The sequence below is a fragment of the Xiphophorus maculatus genome, chromosome 1 (assembly GCF_002775205.1).
Source record: "Xiphophorus maculatus strain JP 163 A chromosome 1, X_maculatus-5.0-male, whole genome shotgun sequence".
Taxonomy (NCBI): Eukaryota; Metazoa; Chordata; class Actinopteri; order Cyprinodontiformes; family Poeciliidae; genus Xiphophorus; species Xiphophorus maculatus.
The window spans coordinates 19,225,361-19,244,528 of record NC_036443.1 but is presented as its reverse complement, the minus strand read 5'-3'; the positions used below and the strand labels follow the sequence as shown (position 1 = coordinate 19,244,528).

General features: G+C 38.7%; 1 protein-coding gene across 1 annotated transcript; it reads left to right on the top strand.

Moving 5' to 3' along the window:
• Nucleotides 1-734: 734 nt before the first annotated feature.
• On the top strand, nt 735-11,946 carry slc17a9 (solute carrier family 17 member 9). The gene is made up of 13 exons (XM_005801671.2): nt 735-1,273; nt 2,472-2,669; nt 4,710-4,849; nt 5,697-5,796; nt 6,055-6,185; nt 6,305-6,401; nt 7,635-7,731; nt 7,940-8,027; nt 8,098-8,132; nt 8,662-8,777; nt 9,665-9,720; nt 9,820-9,849; nt 10,340-11,946. The coding sequence occupies exons 1-13, from the start codon at nt 1,140-1,142 to the stop codon at nt 10,516-10,518; spliced, it is 1,401 nt and encodes a 466-aa protein (XP_005801728.1). The 5' UTR covers nt 735-1,139; the 3' UTR covers nt 10,519-11,946.
• Nucleotides 11,947-19,168: the final 7,222 nt, after the last annotated feature.

The window sequence follows — 19,168 nt, the reverse complement described above, 5'->3', positions numbered from 1 at the left end:
TCGAACTTAGTTTTTAATTCCTAGTCGTTAAGTAGAACAAGTACTGTACCTCTCATGAGTTGTAATTTGTCCATAAGATCCTGAACGCGACAAGCCAAATTGAGCTGTTAAAGTCTCTGGTCTGTTTTAAAGAAAGCAGAATGGCGTGTTTATGCCTCAACTTATTTTTATGAGGTAGGACGTTTTTGTTTTTTTTACTCATTGTTCTTGCCTTACATTCCAAAAGTTCAGTTATACTTAATATCGTTTTGCAAATAATTAAGTTGCATTCGGTGACTCGTGACTTTTGTGATGTTTCCACAACAATATTTGTTGAATTTTCTTACAACACAAAATGGTGCAGGGGGAAGAAAAAATATTTGAGAAAAGACTAAAAGCTATTTTAATGTTTTCCTCCGATTTCACAATTAGGTTTTTCATTGTGTTGGTCTACATGAAATCCTCAAAAGATCTAATTTTGGAATTAAACTAATTATCTATTCATATGGAGACCTCTTACAATATTATTTTTTTAGTCCAACTAAAAAAAATCGAGATCTTCTAAACAATCTCCATGTATTTCCGAGAGCAGTAAAAGAACGTATTACGCTGCGCATCTTGGAGCCCAGCAGCCCGAAAACGCCTCATCAGCTGCCCCGTTGCTGCGATGTGGACGGGACAACACAGCGCGTATAAGGGGAGTGTTTTTGTTTTACTGCAACGTCACGTTTAGAGAGGCCACCGAAGGCTGAAGCGTCTATGCACGGTATCACATGAAACTGTAGCGGAAGAAGAAAGGACTGGCTGTGCAGAAAAAAAGCCTAACATCTGAATCACTTCCTGATTAACCCCATCGACCGCGCGGAGAGCTGCGAGCCTCACAGGCTGGAGCAGCAGGAGGAGGAGGCTGAAGAGAAAAAGTGACACGTGGATTATTCCTCCCAGGGCATCAGGAGCAACACACTCCCTCCTCTAGCTTTAGTTCCGCGACTTGGTGATAGACTCAAACATCGAAACCTTGTGAATGTGACCGCGTCAATACTACCACCCTCTCCCTCCACCTATACACGTTGTTGGTTTTTTCTCACTGACAGATCGAAAATAGGGTGAAAGTGAACAGCAGGAGCCTTTGACAAGAGTCTGCCGTCACCTCGCGTTGAATGGCAGTTATTCAAAAACATGGCAAGAGCTCTAGTCCAGATTTGGTCTGTCACAAGGAGAACGTCCCGCCTGACAAGATCGGAGCACCTGGATGCCACAAGAAGCGGCCTGAAGCGCACTCCAACTGGCCGAGGTAACGTTTCAAACACTTGCAGAGACATTTATTCAACTGTGATGAGGGTTTGACGTCACCACGTAGCAACTCAGCAGGGTGCTGGGGTTCCCATGAGGGAGCAGTCACTTCTAATCCGAGTCAGTATCGATACTTTAAAGACAACATAGTCCATTTTTTTTCTTTGCCCGTCTCTGTAATTTGTTAGTATTTTTATATTTAGATTAAAATAAAAAAGATATATATTTTTTCAGCTGTCAAATCACATTAAGTGAAACTTAGACATTATAAAAATCCATTATTCACGATGTTTCATTTCAAGTGTTTATTTCTCATTTATTTTCAGCAGACAATGTGATCCTTCAAAAGGAGGGTAAAGCATGAAAGGTTATTACTGAATAAGAGAATGCTATATGGAGTCATATAATGAGAAAGTTGAGTGGAAGGAAAAAGTATGTCAGGAACAGATGGCACCAAAACAGGAATGGCAGAATTAAGAAACAGATCTGATTCAATGGTTTTTGGATGATTTACAAGGGGTAGAGTTCAACCGGAATCAGTTGTTCAACAGGCAACACACACAAACTTGTTCAGGACTTGGGTTGCAGCTGTTGCATTCATCGTGCCAGGCCACTCCTCAACCAAAGGTGACGTCAGAAGCATCCTACCTGTGCTTAGGAGAGCAAAAAAGTACTGAACTGTTGCCCAACCTCTTCTTAGAGGAAAGCAAATTTGGCAGCTCACAAATTAAAGTCCCAGAGGAAGAAACGAGAGGCATAAAACCAAAGTTGTTTGGATCCAGTGTGAAATTTCCACAGTCAGCTATAATTTAGGGAGCCATTTCATCTGCTAGTGTTGGTAAACTGTTTTATCAGGACGAAAGTCAGCAAAACTGTCTGAAAAGACATTTTAGAGCATTTTGTGCTTCCCTCTGCTGACAAGCTTTATGGAAATGCTGGTTTCATTTTCCAGCAGTGCTTGGCTAACATCTCAATGATATAATGATTTACTGAGATGAACGTTTGTTTCATCTCTACTTTTAGGATGTGTGATCAAGTTCTCTTTAAATCACTTCAACTCCTATTGGTTCTCTAGAGGGGCCTTCACAAACTCCCTGTCTCTGATAACACATCTCCTACTAATTCTTTTTAAGTTCAGTATTTCCCTGCGAGTCTTTTAGACTCCATTCAATTTAGTCTGCGTTCTCCATTTTTCACAGGCCAGTGGCGAGGATATGGACAGTGGTGCTGCTGTTGGGAACATGCCTCCTTTACTGCGCCCGTGTGGCAATGCCCATCTGTGCCGTTAGCATGGCGGAGAAGTTCAATTGGACCAAGAGAGAGTCCGGCATGGTGCTAGGCAGCTTCTTCTGGGGATACTGCTTCACCCAGGTGTTCGGCGGTTACGTCAGTGACCGGTAAGCGCATGTCCTTCAATTTATTTTGGTTTATTTTATGTAGCACGGATTTCTGCTGGGTTTTTCTTACATACGAAATAGTTTTAACCTATTTGAATAATAAACAGGACTTTACTACATTGTTTAATAAATACTATCAGCTGACATGCATGTATGATAGGACGGAGTCAACTTTCTTTTTAAAAGTGCTTTGAGATAATGTGTTGTGAAGTAAATAAACTGAGTAGAATTGAATTAACAGTGGGGAAATACCACTTCGTTTTTGAAATTAAGAAACCTCTGGCAGAGCAAGTATGAGCCTACATTTGCCGCTACTTGCAGCGAGTTTAGAGTACAGGAAAGAAAGAAATAAGACACAGAATCCCTGGGCAAGAACTACTTCCTGGAGGACAGTAAATTAGAGACAGTAAACATAGTTAATGGAAGCGCTCCATGTCTTCTTCCCGGGAAAAGCCACTGCAAAAGAAAGAATCATTAAGCAAGAAGTACGCCAAAGAAAAACAAAGTCAGAAAAAATAGCTAATGTCAGCAATGGCTGTCTAGAGATTAGATAAAACTAAACACAGAAGCATGGTGATAGAGGCAGTTAGAATAATTCTGAAAGACAGTTGTTTTTTTGTCAGCAATGGCTCTGTCTAGGAAGAATACACAGCTAAACAATAAAGGATTGAGCCAGGTTTCCTTTCTGTGCAGAGAAAGCAATATTTATCCTTACAGTATTGAACAATGGCTAACATAAACAGTCATAGGAGAAAATAGCAGAGTGAAGAAGAGTGGTGAGGATTTCCTTTCCAGCAACCAGTGAGCCTGTGGCAGCATAAATATAGTCATTGCTCAGGATAAACTAGAGGGCTGACTTCTAATCTTCTTTAGAAATATTTAAATTATTCTACTTATGTCTATACGTTTTTAGAGGTAAAACGTTTGACTCTTTTCCGCTTTCTGCTGGCCTTTGGAGTATTGTGAAACATTGCAGACTGTGGCCAACCACTCTGTAACAGTGATGAAAACAAGTGCAGCAGTGTTTACTTAGCCTGGGAGATAATGCACTGAATTAGTTAGATTCTTTGTCTACATTATCACATTAGGGAATTGCAAACAGGGTTATTATGAAACAGGAGCACCCAAAGATGGCATGTGTAAGATGTAAGAATCCAAAAATTACAGTGTATATTTTAATGATTGATCCACTGTTGCGACAGTCTTGTATTATGTCATTTCGTCATATTTTGCTTCCAAGTCCAATCCCTTTTTTTGTACAATTTTTATTCGTAAGGCTATTGGAGAATTTTGTTTTTCTATGTATTTTGCCGGCTTCTTTACTGTAGAATGTGAACGCTTACCTAAATTTAAAGATTTCAAAAGGGCTGACAACAGTTTCACTTTGAACATTTTCCTTGACAAACAGCTTAAAAGCTCAATTTTACTGTACTCTGTTCAACTTCTCATTAGGTGTTTTCAAATTTTACTCTCTTTCTCTGGCACAGCTTGAAGGAAATTCAGACATACAGTATCTCAATTTGTGGTAGAAAACATTTATCTGCTAAATAGCCATTTATATTTCTGTTCTTCCTCTGACTTCAATTTTTACACTCAAAGCAGCATCCACACTGAAGGGTGTTGTCATCATGAACTGATTTGAAATAACATATTTAAAGTGTTAGAGTCTAGTTTAGCAATGTATGTCAACATGATGAATCGTCCTTGCTTACTCTTGAACCATAAAACCCTTATGTCCTAATTACTTGTTACCAAAATGTATTAAGAGGTCAGTAAACTAATATTTTTAGTATGATCTTTTTGTTGAAACATAACACTTGTATTACAAGATAGAACAAGCCAGGTTTGGAGACATGTAAAATTCTGGGTCAGTCACAGATATTTTTAAAGGCCAGTCCCTAAAGAACATGCCGTCTCAGGGACATTCACTAACAAAAATTGTAGTGTTACAGGTTATGCCAGTTACAAGTGTTTGAAATCACAAATAAACAACTGTTTCTATATATATGTCTTTATCTCGTTCTCTCTGTGTCTCTCTAGTGTTGGAGGTGAGAAGGTCCTCCTGCTGTCAGCAGCAGCCTGGGGGTCCATGACAGCTTTCACTCCGATCCTCGCCCACCTTTGCTCCCAGCCAATCTTCTCCATGACGCTGGCCCGCTTCCTCATGGGCCTGTTACAAGGTGAGACTGAAACAGCGCAAGATGACTCATCGCTCCAGAATTAGTCAGCGTGGCTAAAGATCCAGACCATAAGAGGACTTGTCTCTGTCATAATAACACAGACATGACTTGATGAGTTTGAAACCCTTTGACAATTTTAAGTGTAATCACAGCAGAAAAATACAGATCTTCGTGAGAAGTGCTTTATCCACATCCTATTTGTATTTTTTACTACAGTTAAACCAGATATTTTCCCATGCTGTATAGGAAGGCAGATAACCTTTTTTCCTGCTGTCTGATGTTAAATCAAAGTAAACGTTTACTGTTTTATGTACTTAGTATTGATTATTATTGCTTAAAAAGAAACTTTTAGATTATTAGCAGGATCAGTAGTATCTTGACAAGATTTTTTCTAGTCTAGTCTAGTACTAGACTAGAATTACTACTAGACTTAGTAATTCTAAATATCCTAAAACAGGAAAAATGTAGTTTAATTTAATGTTACACCGTGAAGAAAAATGGATGTGTTATTTTATGTAGTGTATGCAAATATCTGATTTCAGCTAAAGGGAAGTGACTGTTATGTTTATTGAATACTCATAAAGCAACATACTTGATTGTGGAAGTAATAAACTGCAACACGTTTACTCTGCAGTGAAAAGAGAAAGAGAAAAGAGAGAAAATTAGGAGTTTATTTAATTATTTGACAGCACTACATTGCTATAATATGTTATAGAAATCAAATGTAGTAATAGACACCTTAAGCAGTTTTAAGCTCAAGCTTTTCGTCTCAGCTAAGTTGTTTTTTGTGGTTTTTCTAAAAGTGAATCCTCCTTCCCATTTCGTTTTGCCTGTGTATTGACTTTAGGAGTTCATTACCCTTCCCTGGCAAGCCTGTGTTCACAGAAGGTGGTTGAGAGTGAGCGAGGCTTCCTCATGAGCACTGTGGGGAGTGGCTCCTACCTGGGGTGAGTCAAATATTTGGCACTAAATGAAAATTGGCTGGAAAGCCATCAGTATTTCCTTGGAAAAACACCTTCCTGAAAAGAGTAAACTAAGTTGTTATGTGTCAAGAGCCATTTGGTGTTTGAGGAAACTTATCTGATAGATTCACACCCAGATGTATACACCCTGTGACTGTGTCAGCTCTGGTCATGCTGTGCATGGACAGCAAGTTACAAGGATGTTTTTGTTTGACTTGGTCCCCTTTCTGTCTCTTTTTTAAGCACTCTTGTGATTGGAGGTGTTGGTTCTCTCATGCTGGACCTGTATGGCTGGGAGAGTGTTTTTTATGTGTCTGGTCTCCTGTCAGTCCTCTGGGCTTACTGCATGTGGAAATACCTGCTTAAAGGAGAAGGTAAGAGAAGCTTTAGTTGCATCAGAAGCATCACTGCTGTAGTTTTATACTTTTATCATGTACCTTTTTTATGTGTAATTGAAATGTATGAAATTTTGTCTGTTCGTGTGTGTGTGCAGGCCCTATAATTACACTTGAGTCCCTGGGTAATGGTGGGACCCAGCCGAAACTTAATAAAAGGCATTGGGCACGACTCCTCAAGCAACCTGCAGTCTGGTAAGACAAAAGTACAGTCTGTGTGTCTGCGAAGAGCAGAAATGTATTTGTGTTCCGTATTCTGTAGCTATGCTAATTTCAAAAGCTTGCATCAAGAAGTCATGCAGCTGATTATAAATCAAGCTTGAAAGTAACAACAAAGTCCAGCCTCAATTCCAAAACCACAAAAAGTTAAAACTACAATTTATTTTGAGTTTTATGTAATTGCAAAGGATATAAACCCAAGTTGTAACATTTTGTCAAATTAAGTTAATCATATTCAGGCTTCCATGTCAACAGAAAAAGTTGAGACATTAAAGCTTTGAAATGTCCTTCCTCCCAGAGCGCCTAATTCGGGGGCAATAGCGTTGTTTCCAAGAAACTCTGACGCTGGATGCTGGAGATAGTCAGTCATGGTTCATAGCTTCCTGAAGACACATTTTAAAGTGTTCAACTGTTTGTGTTTGTCTAGTTTTCCACACGGACATTTCTATACTGAGATAGCACATGATGCAGAATGTTTTCTGGGCAGTATCTGGTGCCTAATTTTTCAGGAAGATTCATTCCAGATTTTAGGAGCATAACACTGAAACACAGCCTTGCTGTGTATCGTTCTGACTCTGGGCACCAGCAGGAGGCAATTACCTGATGTTCTCAGAGTCTGAACTGCTTCATGTGGTACTAACATGTCAGAAATGAATTTTGGCACTAGACCACACAGGCACATATGAGCTAGTAGAGAAATATCTAACATTTCCCAAGAGGATAAAAATAACTATCAAAGACTAAAGTCTTAGGTTGTTGGTGATAATGGACTGCATGTTTCTTTTGACATGGATTTTAAAATATAAAGATGTTTTTTTAATAGTGTCGATGTTTTTATTCTTAAATTAAATTAATTTATTTCTTACAGTATGTCCTGCCAGTCAGCACATAAATGCAAAATCTTATCCAACTGATATCCTTTTTTACTGATAGATGACTGTTTGGTTTTATTTGCATGTACACTCATTATTATCTGAAAAGGAGCATGTGAGAATTCACTGGGTGTGATCCTGAAACAATGATCTACTGTTGGTTGACTTTAACCTACTTTTCTGTGTTGATACACTGTGTAGCAAGGAATAGCTTAAAACAAGACCACATTCATCAGCTTCTGTTAAGTTAGTTGTCCCTGTAAAGATTGCTGAACAGTATTTGGAAAAAACTAGAACTAATGCTCCTATATTTCTGTCTTTTTCTCCCCCTAATTAGTGCTGTGATAGTAACACACCTTTGCACAGCAAGCACTTTCTTCACCCTTCTATCCTGGCTGCCAACCTTCTTCAAGGACACCTTCCCTGATGCCAAGGTGACGGCATCATCCTCTCATTCTTCTTCCAGTCCGACCCCTGACCTTTATTTCAGTGCAAGATGAATTTGAGTAAAACAGATGCAACAGCTGCAAATATCAAGCAGCTGAATCTAAAGATTGCTGTTTTCTTTTAGCTCTATTTAAAGACAAAATTCTGGTGGATTCTGTCATGCACTTGCTAAGCTTGAATGTGTAATGTCTACAGGGTTGGGTGTTCAATGTCATTCCTTGGTTGGTAGCCATACCCTCATCTCTGTTTAGTGGCTGCCTATCTGACCATCTTATTTGTCAAGGTACGCATATCATAAGGGTATTATTTGTTTTTGAAATAGCAGGTACTTATTCCTGTCTTTATTTCTTCAGGTTTTGACACCGCCTCAGTAAGGAAGTTAATGCAGGTACAATATTTGGAATTGCCTTCTTAATCTTCTTCTGCAGCCAAAGGCTCTCTATCCTTCCTGCAGTGGAACGCTGGAATGATATAAAATATATATAATATTATATATATGAAACTGAATTTTTAGCAGGTTCCTTCTCTGCTCGTTGGCTGAAGTGTCTTGAATTTCTGCGCCAGGATGGAACTAGGAACTAATATTAGTAGTTATCAGCAAATGTGGGAAAAACAGAAATAGGCCTTTGTGGTTTATTGTTTAATTTCTATCTAGTAGGGATTTTAATAGAAGGTATTTTTTCTATTCTTTTTGGAAATATGTCAGACATGTCTGTTACTCTAACATACCAAAATAGCTCTGAACAATTTCTATAGGTTATAAGCAAATTGGCTGTTTAGATTAAATGGGTTGCAGACTCTTAGTCTACCTTTGTGTTAAATGAGAGTTTTATTAGTCGATTTCCTTTTTCTTCTTAATAGTGTCTCTCTTGCATGTAGCAAACTGTGTCTGTTTTTTTGTCTCTTCCTCTTGTTAGTTTTTCTCTATGGGTGTGTCCAGTGTGTTCACGGTCCTGCTGTGTGGTAATACCACGTTCTCCTGGGCTGTAGCTTTTGTGTCGGCCACCATGGGTCTCACTACGTTCAGTCACAGGTACTGGCTCACACGTTATCCCACAATACCTGTCATTCTGCCTTGTCAGTCTTGTGTTTTTCTACTTTGAATATTTAATTTATTTCCTCTTATACCGCCACAAAACATGTACTATCGCGTATTACAAGTTTGTATTACGAGTTTGTATCGCGTATTGCAAGTTTTTTTTTAACTTATGTTTTCAGTTTAAAGTACAGAATTATGTAGTTGGTGCACAGCTTAGCAGAGGTAGTTTTGTCAGTTCTTGGCTTCTGTTTGGCATGCAGTTTTAAATTTAATTTCAAGCTCTTTTGTTCATCGGTTATAATTTTATGTCAGTTTTTAAAACTAACTATCTAAACGTAATTGCTACATCCAAAAGTGCAAAATCTATCTACCTGCTGAAACAGGCAATGAGCATTTCTAACCTTATCTAATCAGGCTGTTGTTTAAGTTTACAATATCAAACATTACATGAATAATTAATGTTAAGCTTATTATTACATGCAGATTAAAACACCTTTGAGTGACTAGTGTGAGTTCTCTGACATGATGTGTGAGCAGCAGGGTACGTTGTAGAACTCTAAAGCCTGTATGTGAAAAAATCTATTTTTCCTGAAGCAAATTGGATAGCACATTATAATTTTACTGCTGATTCGGATAAAAGCAAGGAAATATTATAGCAAGTTTCAAAGCTGTTTACCTGAAATTGAAAAATGTTGTCATTTAACATTAGTTCTCTGAATACACATTAATAATACCAAAATATTTTACCGCCTCATCCCTTTTTTGACAGTGTATTTGGAAGATTGAATAGCAATATAATTATCTCCTCTCATTGGCAAAATCAAAGCATTTCTTTTTACGTTTCTTGCACTGATGTTAAAAACAAAACATTTCTGTTACAGCGGGGTTTCCTTAAATGTTCAAGATCTCGCTCCTTCTTGTGCCGGAGCTCTATTTGGTGAGTAAAACATTCAGAGTTTTAATAAAAAGAGCTTTGAGACTAAATATTAATGTTGGTTTTTAGTATAAATGTTAATAGTCGTGTCCACCTCTACAGGAATTATGAATACATGTGGGGCATTCTCAGGTGAGTTTCTCTTTAGTTAAGAAATCTCTTTATGATAAATATTTAAACAGTAGAAGCTGAAACACCATAAATGATAACTGGTTCCCTTTTACTAAATTCAAAGTTTGCGATGATGTGTGGCTGTCAGGTTTCCCATGATGCATGCATATTTCATCAAGAGAGCATATTAAAGCCAGTGAATAAAAGAGTCAGCAGAGAATGACAGCCCGCGGTCTGTAAAGACAAATAGTCCTGTGACATTTTTCTTCATGTACAGAGCCTCGAAAAGTATGTGTATCCCTTGGATCTTCCCACATTTTGTCATGTAACAAACATTCATTCAGTGTATTCTGTTGAGATTTTACAATTTTGCACACAAAGTAGTGCATAATTGTAAAGTAGAAGGAGATGAGTGTAGTTTACAAATAGAAACATGAAAAGTCTGACTTGAATTTGGATTCAAGCCAGACTTTTTAGCTGACATAATGGTAACTGTTCTCATTCTGTGCAGGAGTCCTGATGGTGTACTTCTCGGGGTATCTCATTGAGGCCACAGGCTCGTGGGCGTCAATGTTTGCCCTCATCACCACAGTCAACCTGATGGGCCTCTTCACCTTCCTGGCATTTGCCGAGGCTCGCAGAGTCGATATCGACTCCAGCAGGGTTCGCCACCATAGCATCCACATCTAAATCGTTGATGGAACGAGTGTGTCTATGAAAATGTTACGGTGGTTAACCTATAGGCAGATTATCCACATTGGATTATTATCCAATAGATGATGAGCGGCATCTTGCACAGTTGAGATGGGAGAAATGTTTGTTTAGCTCTGTGTTTACTAGAGGACTGTAAGGCTACTGAAAAGCACACAGCAGAGCATTGTTACTGAGAAACTCTAGTTGGGATTCAGAAGGAGGGGAGCTCTGTCCGTTCAGAGAAAATGTAGGAGAGCATACTAGCACTACATCCAGGTTACAGCTGGTGAAGTGGTTAAACATTTGAGAGGAAACTGTTTACATTTGTAATGGATTACAGCCCACATCGGAAGTGGAAAAGGTGCAGAGATTGTTTTTTGAAAGCTGTTGCTAAGTGTTGAGTACTGCAGAGGTAACTCAGTGGCGGCGGTATTGGGTTGAGGTGCTCTCTAGCTGTGACAGACAAAGCTAGACTTCTTCTTACCTTGTAGGTGACCCAAGGAGAGTCCAAACTCTTCTACCTGGAGCATTTTACTCGTAAGCCCCATAAACTTATCACTGAGATAAATGTCCGAGTGACATCTCATTAAGCCCCCGCTAATGACTCTGGCGGACACCCTTAATGTTGTGTACAATTTACCTTCAGCGGACCTTGTGTTTGCAGTTACAGACTCGTCCTATCAGTTTTCAATGGGGGTCAGAAAGCTTTAGGGCTTAGCTTTAGCTAAGTGCTTTCTCTCTGATAGATGTATTAAATACAATAATGCAATTTGTAAGACCAAAGGTTAATAGTAAATTATTTTTTTTCTATGTTATAGCATCTAATAAAATGTCTCATTAAATTATTTTTGAGTAATTTCATATTTATATGGATTTGAAGTATTTTTTTCTTGAAGAGAAATTAATGTGGAAGAGAGAAAAAATATGAAAGGACAAATGGAAAAGATGAGACCTGATTGTGTGTGTGTTAATCCTAACTTGTTCTTCCTCTAAAAAATAAATGTTTTTATGTTTGGCACACGTGTTTATCAGGAAGATATCCAGATTTTAATTTCCCATTTTGTTACTGAAGTCTTACTGTAAATGATCACAGTGGGACTGGGAAAACTTGATTGTCTCTTCATTGTCTTATTGGACCAGTGTTTGTTTTCAACACTTGACATAATGAAATTTACTGCAGATAAAAGGGTTGAAGAGATTTATTAAGGCTACAGATGTAAAAAAAAAGAAGACAATTTTACTACAGAGGATATATCAACAAATACCAGCTGACTGATTCTGAGTGTTAAAGCAGTGGCCTTCAGAACACAGTTTTCATTTGAAATGCATTATGCTCATTTACTTTTTATGCATTTATTATTTTGTGCCTCATTTAAGCAACAAAGGATTTGCAGTTCTGGTTATTAATAAAGTTGTAGGAATTTTGTTGTTATGTTTTTGTGTGAGTTGTTTATGTGAATACAAAGCAATGGCAGGTATTTTTTGTGTCTTTTTTTGCATCTTGTGGTGCAAATTTAGTTTTGCACCACCACTGCATTTCATTAAATTATGTTTTGGTATTTTGGTAAAAAAAAATACAAAATTGCAGAAAGTGTTCTTTTTTCTGTTTATTTTCAGAATTAAATTAGTTTCCTGTTGACACAATAAAACATAAACTGATAAACCACAAGTTTAAAACTGTCCTCTCTGTGTGTCAGCTCAGTTCAGAATTTCAGTAAATAAAAATGTTGATGCTCCATAGATTTTGCATATTGCTTGCCAAAAGCCATTGTAATTTTAATGCAGTCTTAAACAATAGTTCAGGACTTCTGAAGAGATGTATTTATTTTTCTAAGCCTTTTGGCTCTAATCCATTTGTAAGCTGCGAAAATTATTCGTTTTATCCATTGTTTAGGTCAGACCACATGCAGCTTTTCTTTTGACTCATGATTTGTGAGCAATTCAAACAAAATCTTTTAAGTTTTATAATATTTTCTCAAAGTAAAAAAAAAGTTCTTATTTCATCAATGGCCCTAATTCTGTTCTACATTTGTCTACTAATTACAGAGGCATAAAAACATTGATGATACATGTAGATACATATTGCAGAAAGTATACTTACTCTCAATGTCTGCTCTACCATGCCTCCTCTTATGATTTCCATTTAAAAGGTTAATTTACTTAAATGACAGTACCGTACAGAATAATTTGATTTTTTCCCAGCCTTTAGCCAGGTGGAGCAAATATTTCCTCCTGCCTGTTTAAATGTGGATTATGTAAAGCTACCTTTATCTTTTATGACTTTGTCAGTTGACAGCTTTCAAGAAATTAACTTTGGTGTTTCTTTTAGTGATGTATTCACATGCTGTCCTAAAAAAAAGTCATATTTAAGATAAGAAATATGTTAAAACAAAATATGCTATTTAAAAAAGTTTTCAGTTTTGAATAAAAATGCAGTACATGGGATTTTCCAGTATTTTTAGTTGTATTCTTGTTTTATCTGTGTGTATTTTCTGTGTCGCTCCACAGAGAGGCAGCATAGTACAAGCAATGACAGAGTCCATGTTACCCATCTCCAAATTCCTAGAATGAAGCCCTTAAGTGACGCATCATAAGTTTTAAGAACACCCTATACTTTGCAGAAATTATTAAAATATCTCCTGCATCAAGAAACATGTCCTGCAACTACTTCTGTGACAAAAGCCCGTAGTATTTTATGCGTTAAGTACCTGAAAGTTGCTTCAGTCCTGTATTGAATCCGGATCAGCTGCTGAACAGGTTCTGGTGCCGGGCCGTCATGTTCACACTAGCAGCTCACTACACGCCCAAATCCCGAGTGCGGGCCAGCGGGACGTATGCGGTGGCACCATATGGCAGGATGCTGTGTGCCATGTTGGCTAGCTGGCACTACCCACGTGTGAATGGCCAGACGCTAGTCAACCGAACCTACTCCTCCTCATGGGACCCAACGGCTTGGGTAACCATGACGACGGGTGGCTTGTGCGGCTGCCGCGTGGCAATGAAAAGGAAAGAAGAAGGGAATGGCAGGGCGGGGGGGTCACAAGTGAATGAAAGTAACAAGTCATTTAGAAGTCAGTGGAGTGGTGAAGTAAATTTAGGGTTTGATGTACAGTTTGTAAAAATAAAAGGTGGGGATGGTCAGTCACTCAGACAGAAAATGGCGTTGTAAAAGAAGACATAATCATGATGAGTGGCCCACTATTTAATTAGCAGAAATTAAACACGAAGAGGGAGACTAGAAGAGCGAGGCAATTAAACCCTCCCCGAACTTGTTGGCTAGTTAGAGTAACCTAGTAAATGCTGTGCTGTCAGAGAGCTAGAGATACATGTAAATGAAATAGCCCCATTAATTAGTAATTAACATCAAGTTAATGACATTTCACTGTGTTGCCATTTCATTCTATGTCCTTCCTCTGAGGTGGAGGGGCTGTCTCTCCAGTCCCTGATCGGAAAGCTAATTAGAGCAAAGCTAAACTGCTGTATAGGACTACCTTATAATATAGAGGCTGGTCATTGTGTGAGCAGTATTAATTGCTTTGTAGTAATAGATAAGCAGGCTTTATAAGTCTGACATAAAGGTTTTACATGTTAATTGCATGGTGTAAGCTAACGTTTCTCCAACTGACTTTGAAACACATTAAACATTTCACCTCCTTCTTAGACATCATATATAATCTGGGTTGGAAAAACTCAAACAATGTGGAAAGTATATAAAACAGAAATAAAACACAATTGGCCTATTAAGTAGATAGCACTTTTTTTCTTTGGTGATGGTGGTTGAGGGAGGTATACGAAACAAAGAGAAATTTTTTAGACACGGCTACTAAAACCAGAAGGCAACACAATAATGTCACCATCTTGAAGCTGTTACTTTGTATGACCGCAGACAGAAAATCTTTTTGTTCTTGAGAAAAAACAACATTGAAACATCCTGCATTTACGAGAAGCAACACCCCAAAGCTGAGGTAAGAGCATGCAACAGAGTTCATAGCCAGACCACCAACAAAGGCAACTACAAGTGTTGTTTATAAGGATAGAGTTTAACAGGCAAGAACATGCTTTTTTAAAATTAGCTGCAGCAGCAGTTTTGTTTCTGTATTAAGTCCACATAATATGTGCATCGTTAGCTAAAACTGACATTTAAGGACCAAACAACATCTTTTGAAAAACTAGCTGCAGACAAAAAAAAAATCCATATAGTGTTTAACTGACTGAATAGATGGTGCCCTATGAACAGCATTTTGACAGTTTAATTGGTGTAAGGACAGCCTCACAAGTAAACCACAGACTGATTATGTGGAGAAAAGTGAGACGTGCAGAGCTACTGCAGGGCTCCTTAATTTAAAGTATTTTGTCACAGGAGAAATGGCAGGGCTGACGCCTGTGGCTATCAGTCATAATGTAGGGTTTAGTGCGTCAAATTAGTTTTTGTCATGTGATAATTTTTTCCTGTGGTGAATTACAGGCAGAATGGACACAGAGGACTGTTTGAATTTCTGTAAGATGCCAGTTGCTGATAAATTAATATGTAAGTCTTTCCTTTCTGATCAAAAATTCAAGATAGAGAGTTAGTCTACATTTTCTTGTGTGTACATTGGACTGCAACGTTGGTGTTCCTATCATAACACCATCATTTCTTTCAGCAAGTTCTTGCTTTTTTTCTGTTTCAGTCATTTTTAACATTTTCTGAACTCCAATGATTAAATACAGTTATTGTGAGCTACAAGGGAAAAGTTGTCAAAAAAATATACATGCCCTTTAAACCATTTTGTTACATGAACATGAGGGAGTTGACCTGTGTTGAATGTAATTCAGCCTTTTTTACGGTCTGACTGAGGTGAAATAAAGAGATGGGAATGTGCTTTTGTTTCTGGTCTTCCCCCCCTGAGCTGGAATCAGCCTGCTGACATGGCTAATATTGCGTGATTTGTCTGTGGTCATGAGTATTATTGCTGCAAAGAAAAATAAAACACGAAGTTTATATTCAGCACACAGCAGTGTTTTTGTCATGAACAAAACAGTTTGGAATATTATTCGGAGGGTAATTTTGAGCAATGTCTGTTTTAAGCTTCCACTCTTCACTACGGCTTTCAGGTGTTTTTTTTAGCCTGTATCACTGCCTCTGTTGACCATCTTTTCTTTGTTTTCCTCTTTTGTTCTTGTCTTCATCTCTTCCTGTAAACCAACTTCTGATAGATAATTGACCCCTAAAGCGATCTCCCGATGCCTGAGCACACTCACCATTTTAACTCGCCACCACAAACACACTCACAACCAAATATGTTGATTTTTGTCAATTAAAGCCCCTTCAGCTGTTTGCCTCTTGCCAGACATATGGCCCATGTTAAATCTAAAGAGCAAGTGGGACCACCATTGAAAGGGGCATCATTTTAATGGAACCCTCAGGGACAAGACCCACACCTGTGTAATAATAGAGTTAACCATGAGCAACGCATTGGCCAGATGAGGACAGTGTTGGTGGGGGGCACAGGGCATCCCAATTCAGTTAAAGTATTTATTGCATACAACAAACTCTAAAACTGCTTTTTTATATTACCCTAACCATTTGCAAACTTTTTTTTTCTGTTCCCTGAGCCCCAACAGGAGACAGACAGCTCAGCCAGGTTTTCAGCTTTATATCTGCTAAGCCAGAAAAAAACAAAGGCACAAGCTAGATCTGAAACTCTCCCCCGCAGCACCGACATTATATTTTTTCCCATTTTTCTTAAAAAATAAAAAGAGTTGTGCAGTTTACAGGTGCAATAACAAATGTTTAGAAACATAATTTTAGAAAACAACATGGTGAATTATCTTTTGGCAGTGAATGGCAGAAGCTTAACACGAGGAGAAGGCATAGAAAACATCACTGGAAAATTAAGCAAACATTTTTAAGTTGAATTTTTATTTTAGACTGCTTCCTTTTCTCTTTTAATTTACTCGGCTTAAATATTTTTAATAGGCCTGCAACTAGACTGACTTATAATTCCTTTTAATTGTTTTATTAATCATTTGCTCTAATAAGAAAATCCAGTTTGCTGTTTTTCAGCCTGACCCAGAGTGGACAACCCAAAGATAGATGATTTAGTGGACTGAAATGAGAATTATCAGGAATTTCGCACGAAGCAGAGGCCGGCACTCTGAGGAAGCTGCCAGTTTGGCGAAGAAATGTACAATTGGCTATTGAAAATAGTGCTGGCTGATTTGCTTATTGATGGTATTCAATAGACTTAAATTACAAATGTAAATTTCAGTTAGATGCAAAATATGAATTAAGAAATGCATATCTATTTTAATGCATGATGAGAAACAAAAGATCTTTGGATTGACTCAAAAGTCAGTCTAATTTATGTTTGGTCAATGTATTTATTGTGCTATATATTCATCCTACATTGTTTAGTTTCTCTTCAGTATCAGATAATGATGATTAAATTACCCATTAAAATAAATGTTGATTTTGGATTCCTGGTGCTGAATTTAGTACATTTACTATAAGTAGAATTTATAAAGATAACAGTTTGTAAAGTTATGGGAGAATATGGATTCTTCTTTGCATGAAATGAACTTAATAATATATTTATATATATTTTTTGTCTATAGTCTTATTTAAAAAATTGTTTCAAAAATACAAAATAAGGTGTTTGTGGATTATAAAAATGCGTTATCATAATAAAGTTTTATTTATTGTGTCCGGCATGTCCCAACAACCTGCAGCATTCTGTTTGTGCATGCACATGAGGAGGTTAAATACCCCACCCGTGTCACTGCCTCAGCACCTCTCCATTCATCTGTTCCAGCTCTCCCCAGCCTCACACCGCTCACATCTCCAACACCGCCAGATCTTCCCCCTTTTTTTCCCCTCACTCTCTCTTTACTAAAGTTTGGCCGTCAATCAGCAGTGGCCTCAGGCAACGGGCACTGATGAAAAGACCCCTGAGAGAAGGAGACCCAAATTAGATTTCAATAAGGATGTTGAATATTCATGTCAGGGAAACATCTAAAGGTAAATGCTTTTTGATCTCCTCACACAAATATCACTTGTGTGCATTCCCAGGTCCTGGTGCTCTGGTTCTGCAGCGCTTACTCCCTCCCCCCGCCCCATCAGCCTGGTCCGGTCCTGGCCCCGGCCTCGGCTCTGTCTTGGTCCTCGGGGGATGCGGTGGAATAATGATGATCGAGCTACAAAGGAGGAAAAAGAGCCATAATGAATGTTTATACCAAAGGGACCCAATAGAAAGGGCATCCGTACTAAGTATTCAGTAATTAGTATTTAGCTGAAGTTGATCATTGAGTGCATGCATGCAAACACACGCAGACTTTGTGAACAAGTATTGAGAGCAGAACTACTGAGGTGGAATCATTTATTGTGGGAATCTCCCCTGACAGCACCAGTCATAACATGGTTTCATTTCTCCTGTCAACATGTTTACTTTATTTGTATAATTGACTCACTTTGGGACTTTCTATCCCAAAATGTCAACAGCATTCAGAGTAACACGGATTCACCTGCGCTCCGTTTAGAATTACAATTATCACCTTAACACATTAGAGGTAAATACGTCTCTTAACATCAGTCCTTAAGTTGTCTTTTTGTTTTGCCGTTTGCTTGTAAGTTGTACTTGCATGGAGTGCTAAAAGGGGGCCAGCATCCTCCCAATACCCCGAAGAAATCGCCATCACTTCCATCAGTGCTTAGATAGAAATGTGCGACAGTGCTGGATGTGTGGGGACTGCCTGAGGCTCTTCTCCCCCATAGAGAGTCCACTCCACTCGGGAGCACGCCATGAAACGAGTTCTGAAATGAGACCAAAGGATAGAAACACCATCTCTTCTTGATGCAGGATAGGACCGGCTATTAGCCCGTGTCAACCCTTATCATGAATAATGCGTCAAAAGTGTTGGTGATAGCTGCAAACGAGCCACTGCGGCACATGATGCGGAATGACAACCCATCTTCATTCATAGAGAACACTGAGGCATGTATTCTCATCTTCCATTATACTTTTCGCTTATTCTTACCCCCCCACCCCCGCTCTATGTTCTTCTCAACCTCCCCCGCCCCTTCCTTACAACATGATGGTCAGTCTATTGCCAGGCAATCTGGTCTGTGATGTTGTTCACACCTCCGTTGAGCCAAAAGAAGAAGAAGAAAAAAAATCTATGACAAGATATGATGACTTACCCAGGTGGTGTATTTCACTGGTCTCTTGGTCTTATGGGTGAGGACAGCCAACCAAGGTGGGTGTGCTTGTGCATGTGTGTGTGTGTGTATGGCTACAGTATTTGATGGTGTGTTTACCCGGGGCCCTGTGCTGCGGTGCTGTGATGCTGAGTGTCACCGTGGTCCGGCCTGAGCCCTGCAGCCAGAGAAACCAGCTGTGAAGCTGACAGGTTTGTCTTCTGCACTCACCTACTACACTCTTTCCTCGCTTTCACACACACAAAAACACACACCGACGTTCATATAATGAAGCACATACACAAACACCAAAAAAACGCTCACTCTTTCATGGCCTGAGGTTTAAGTACACATGCACCCACAACTCCCCCCCCTCCCCACATCCACACATATCCACAGACAATCACACAAGCTGCAGGCAGCCTCTCTCATGCCAGCTACAAACACTGCAAAAGGAATACGCTCACAGAG

Excerpts from the sequence above, each read along its gene's own strand:
- slc17a9 (XM_005801671.2), top strand. The coding sequence starts at position 1,140 with ATGGCAGTTATTCAAAAACATGGCAAGAGCTCTAGTCCAGATTTGGTC. Across the intron at positions 2,670-4,709 it reads GGCGGTTACGTCAGTGACCG|TGTTGGAGGTGAGAAGGTCC; the intron begins GTAAGCGCATGT and ends GTGTCTCTCTAG. Across the intron at positions 8,133-8,661 it reads CAGTAAGGAAGTTAATGCAG|TTTTTCTCTATGGGTGTGTC; the intron begins GTACAATATTTG and ends TCCTCTTGTTAG.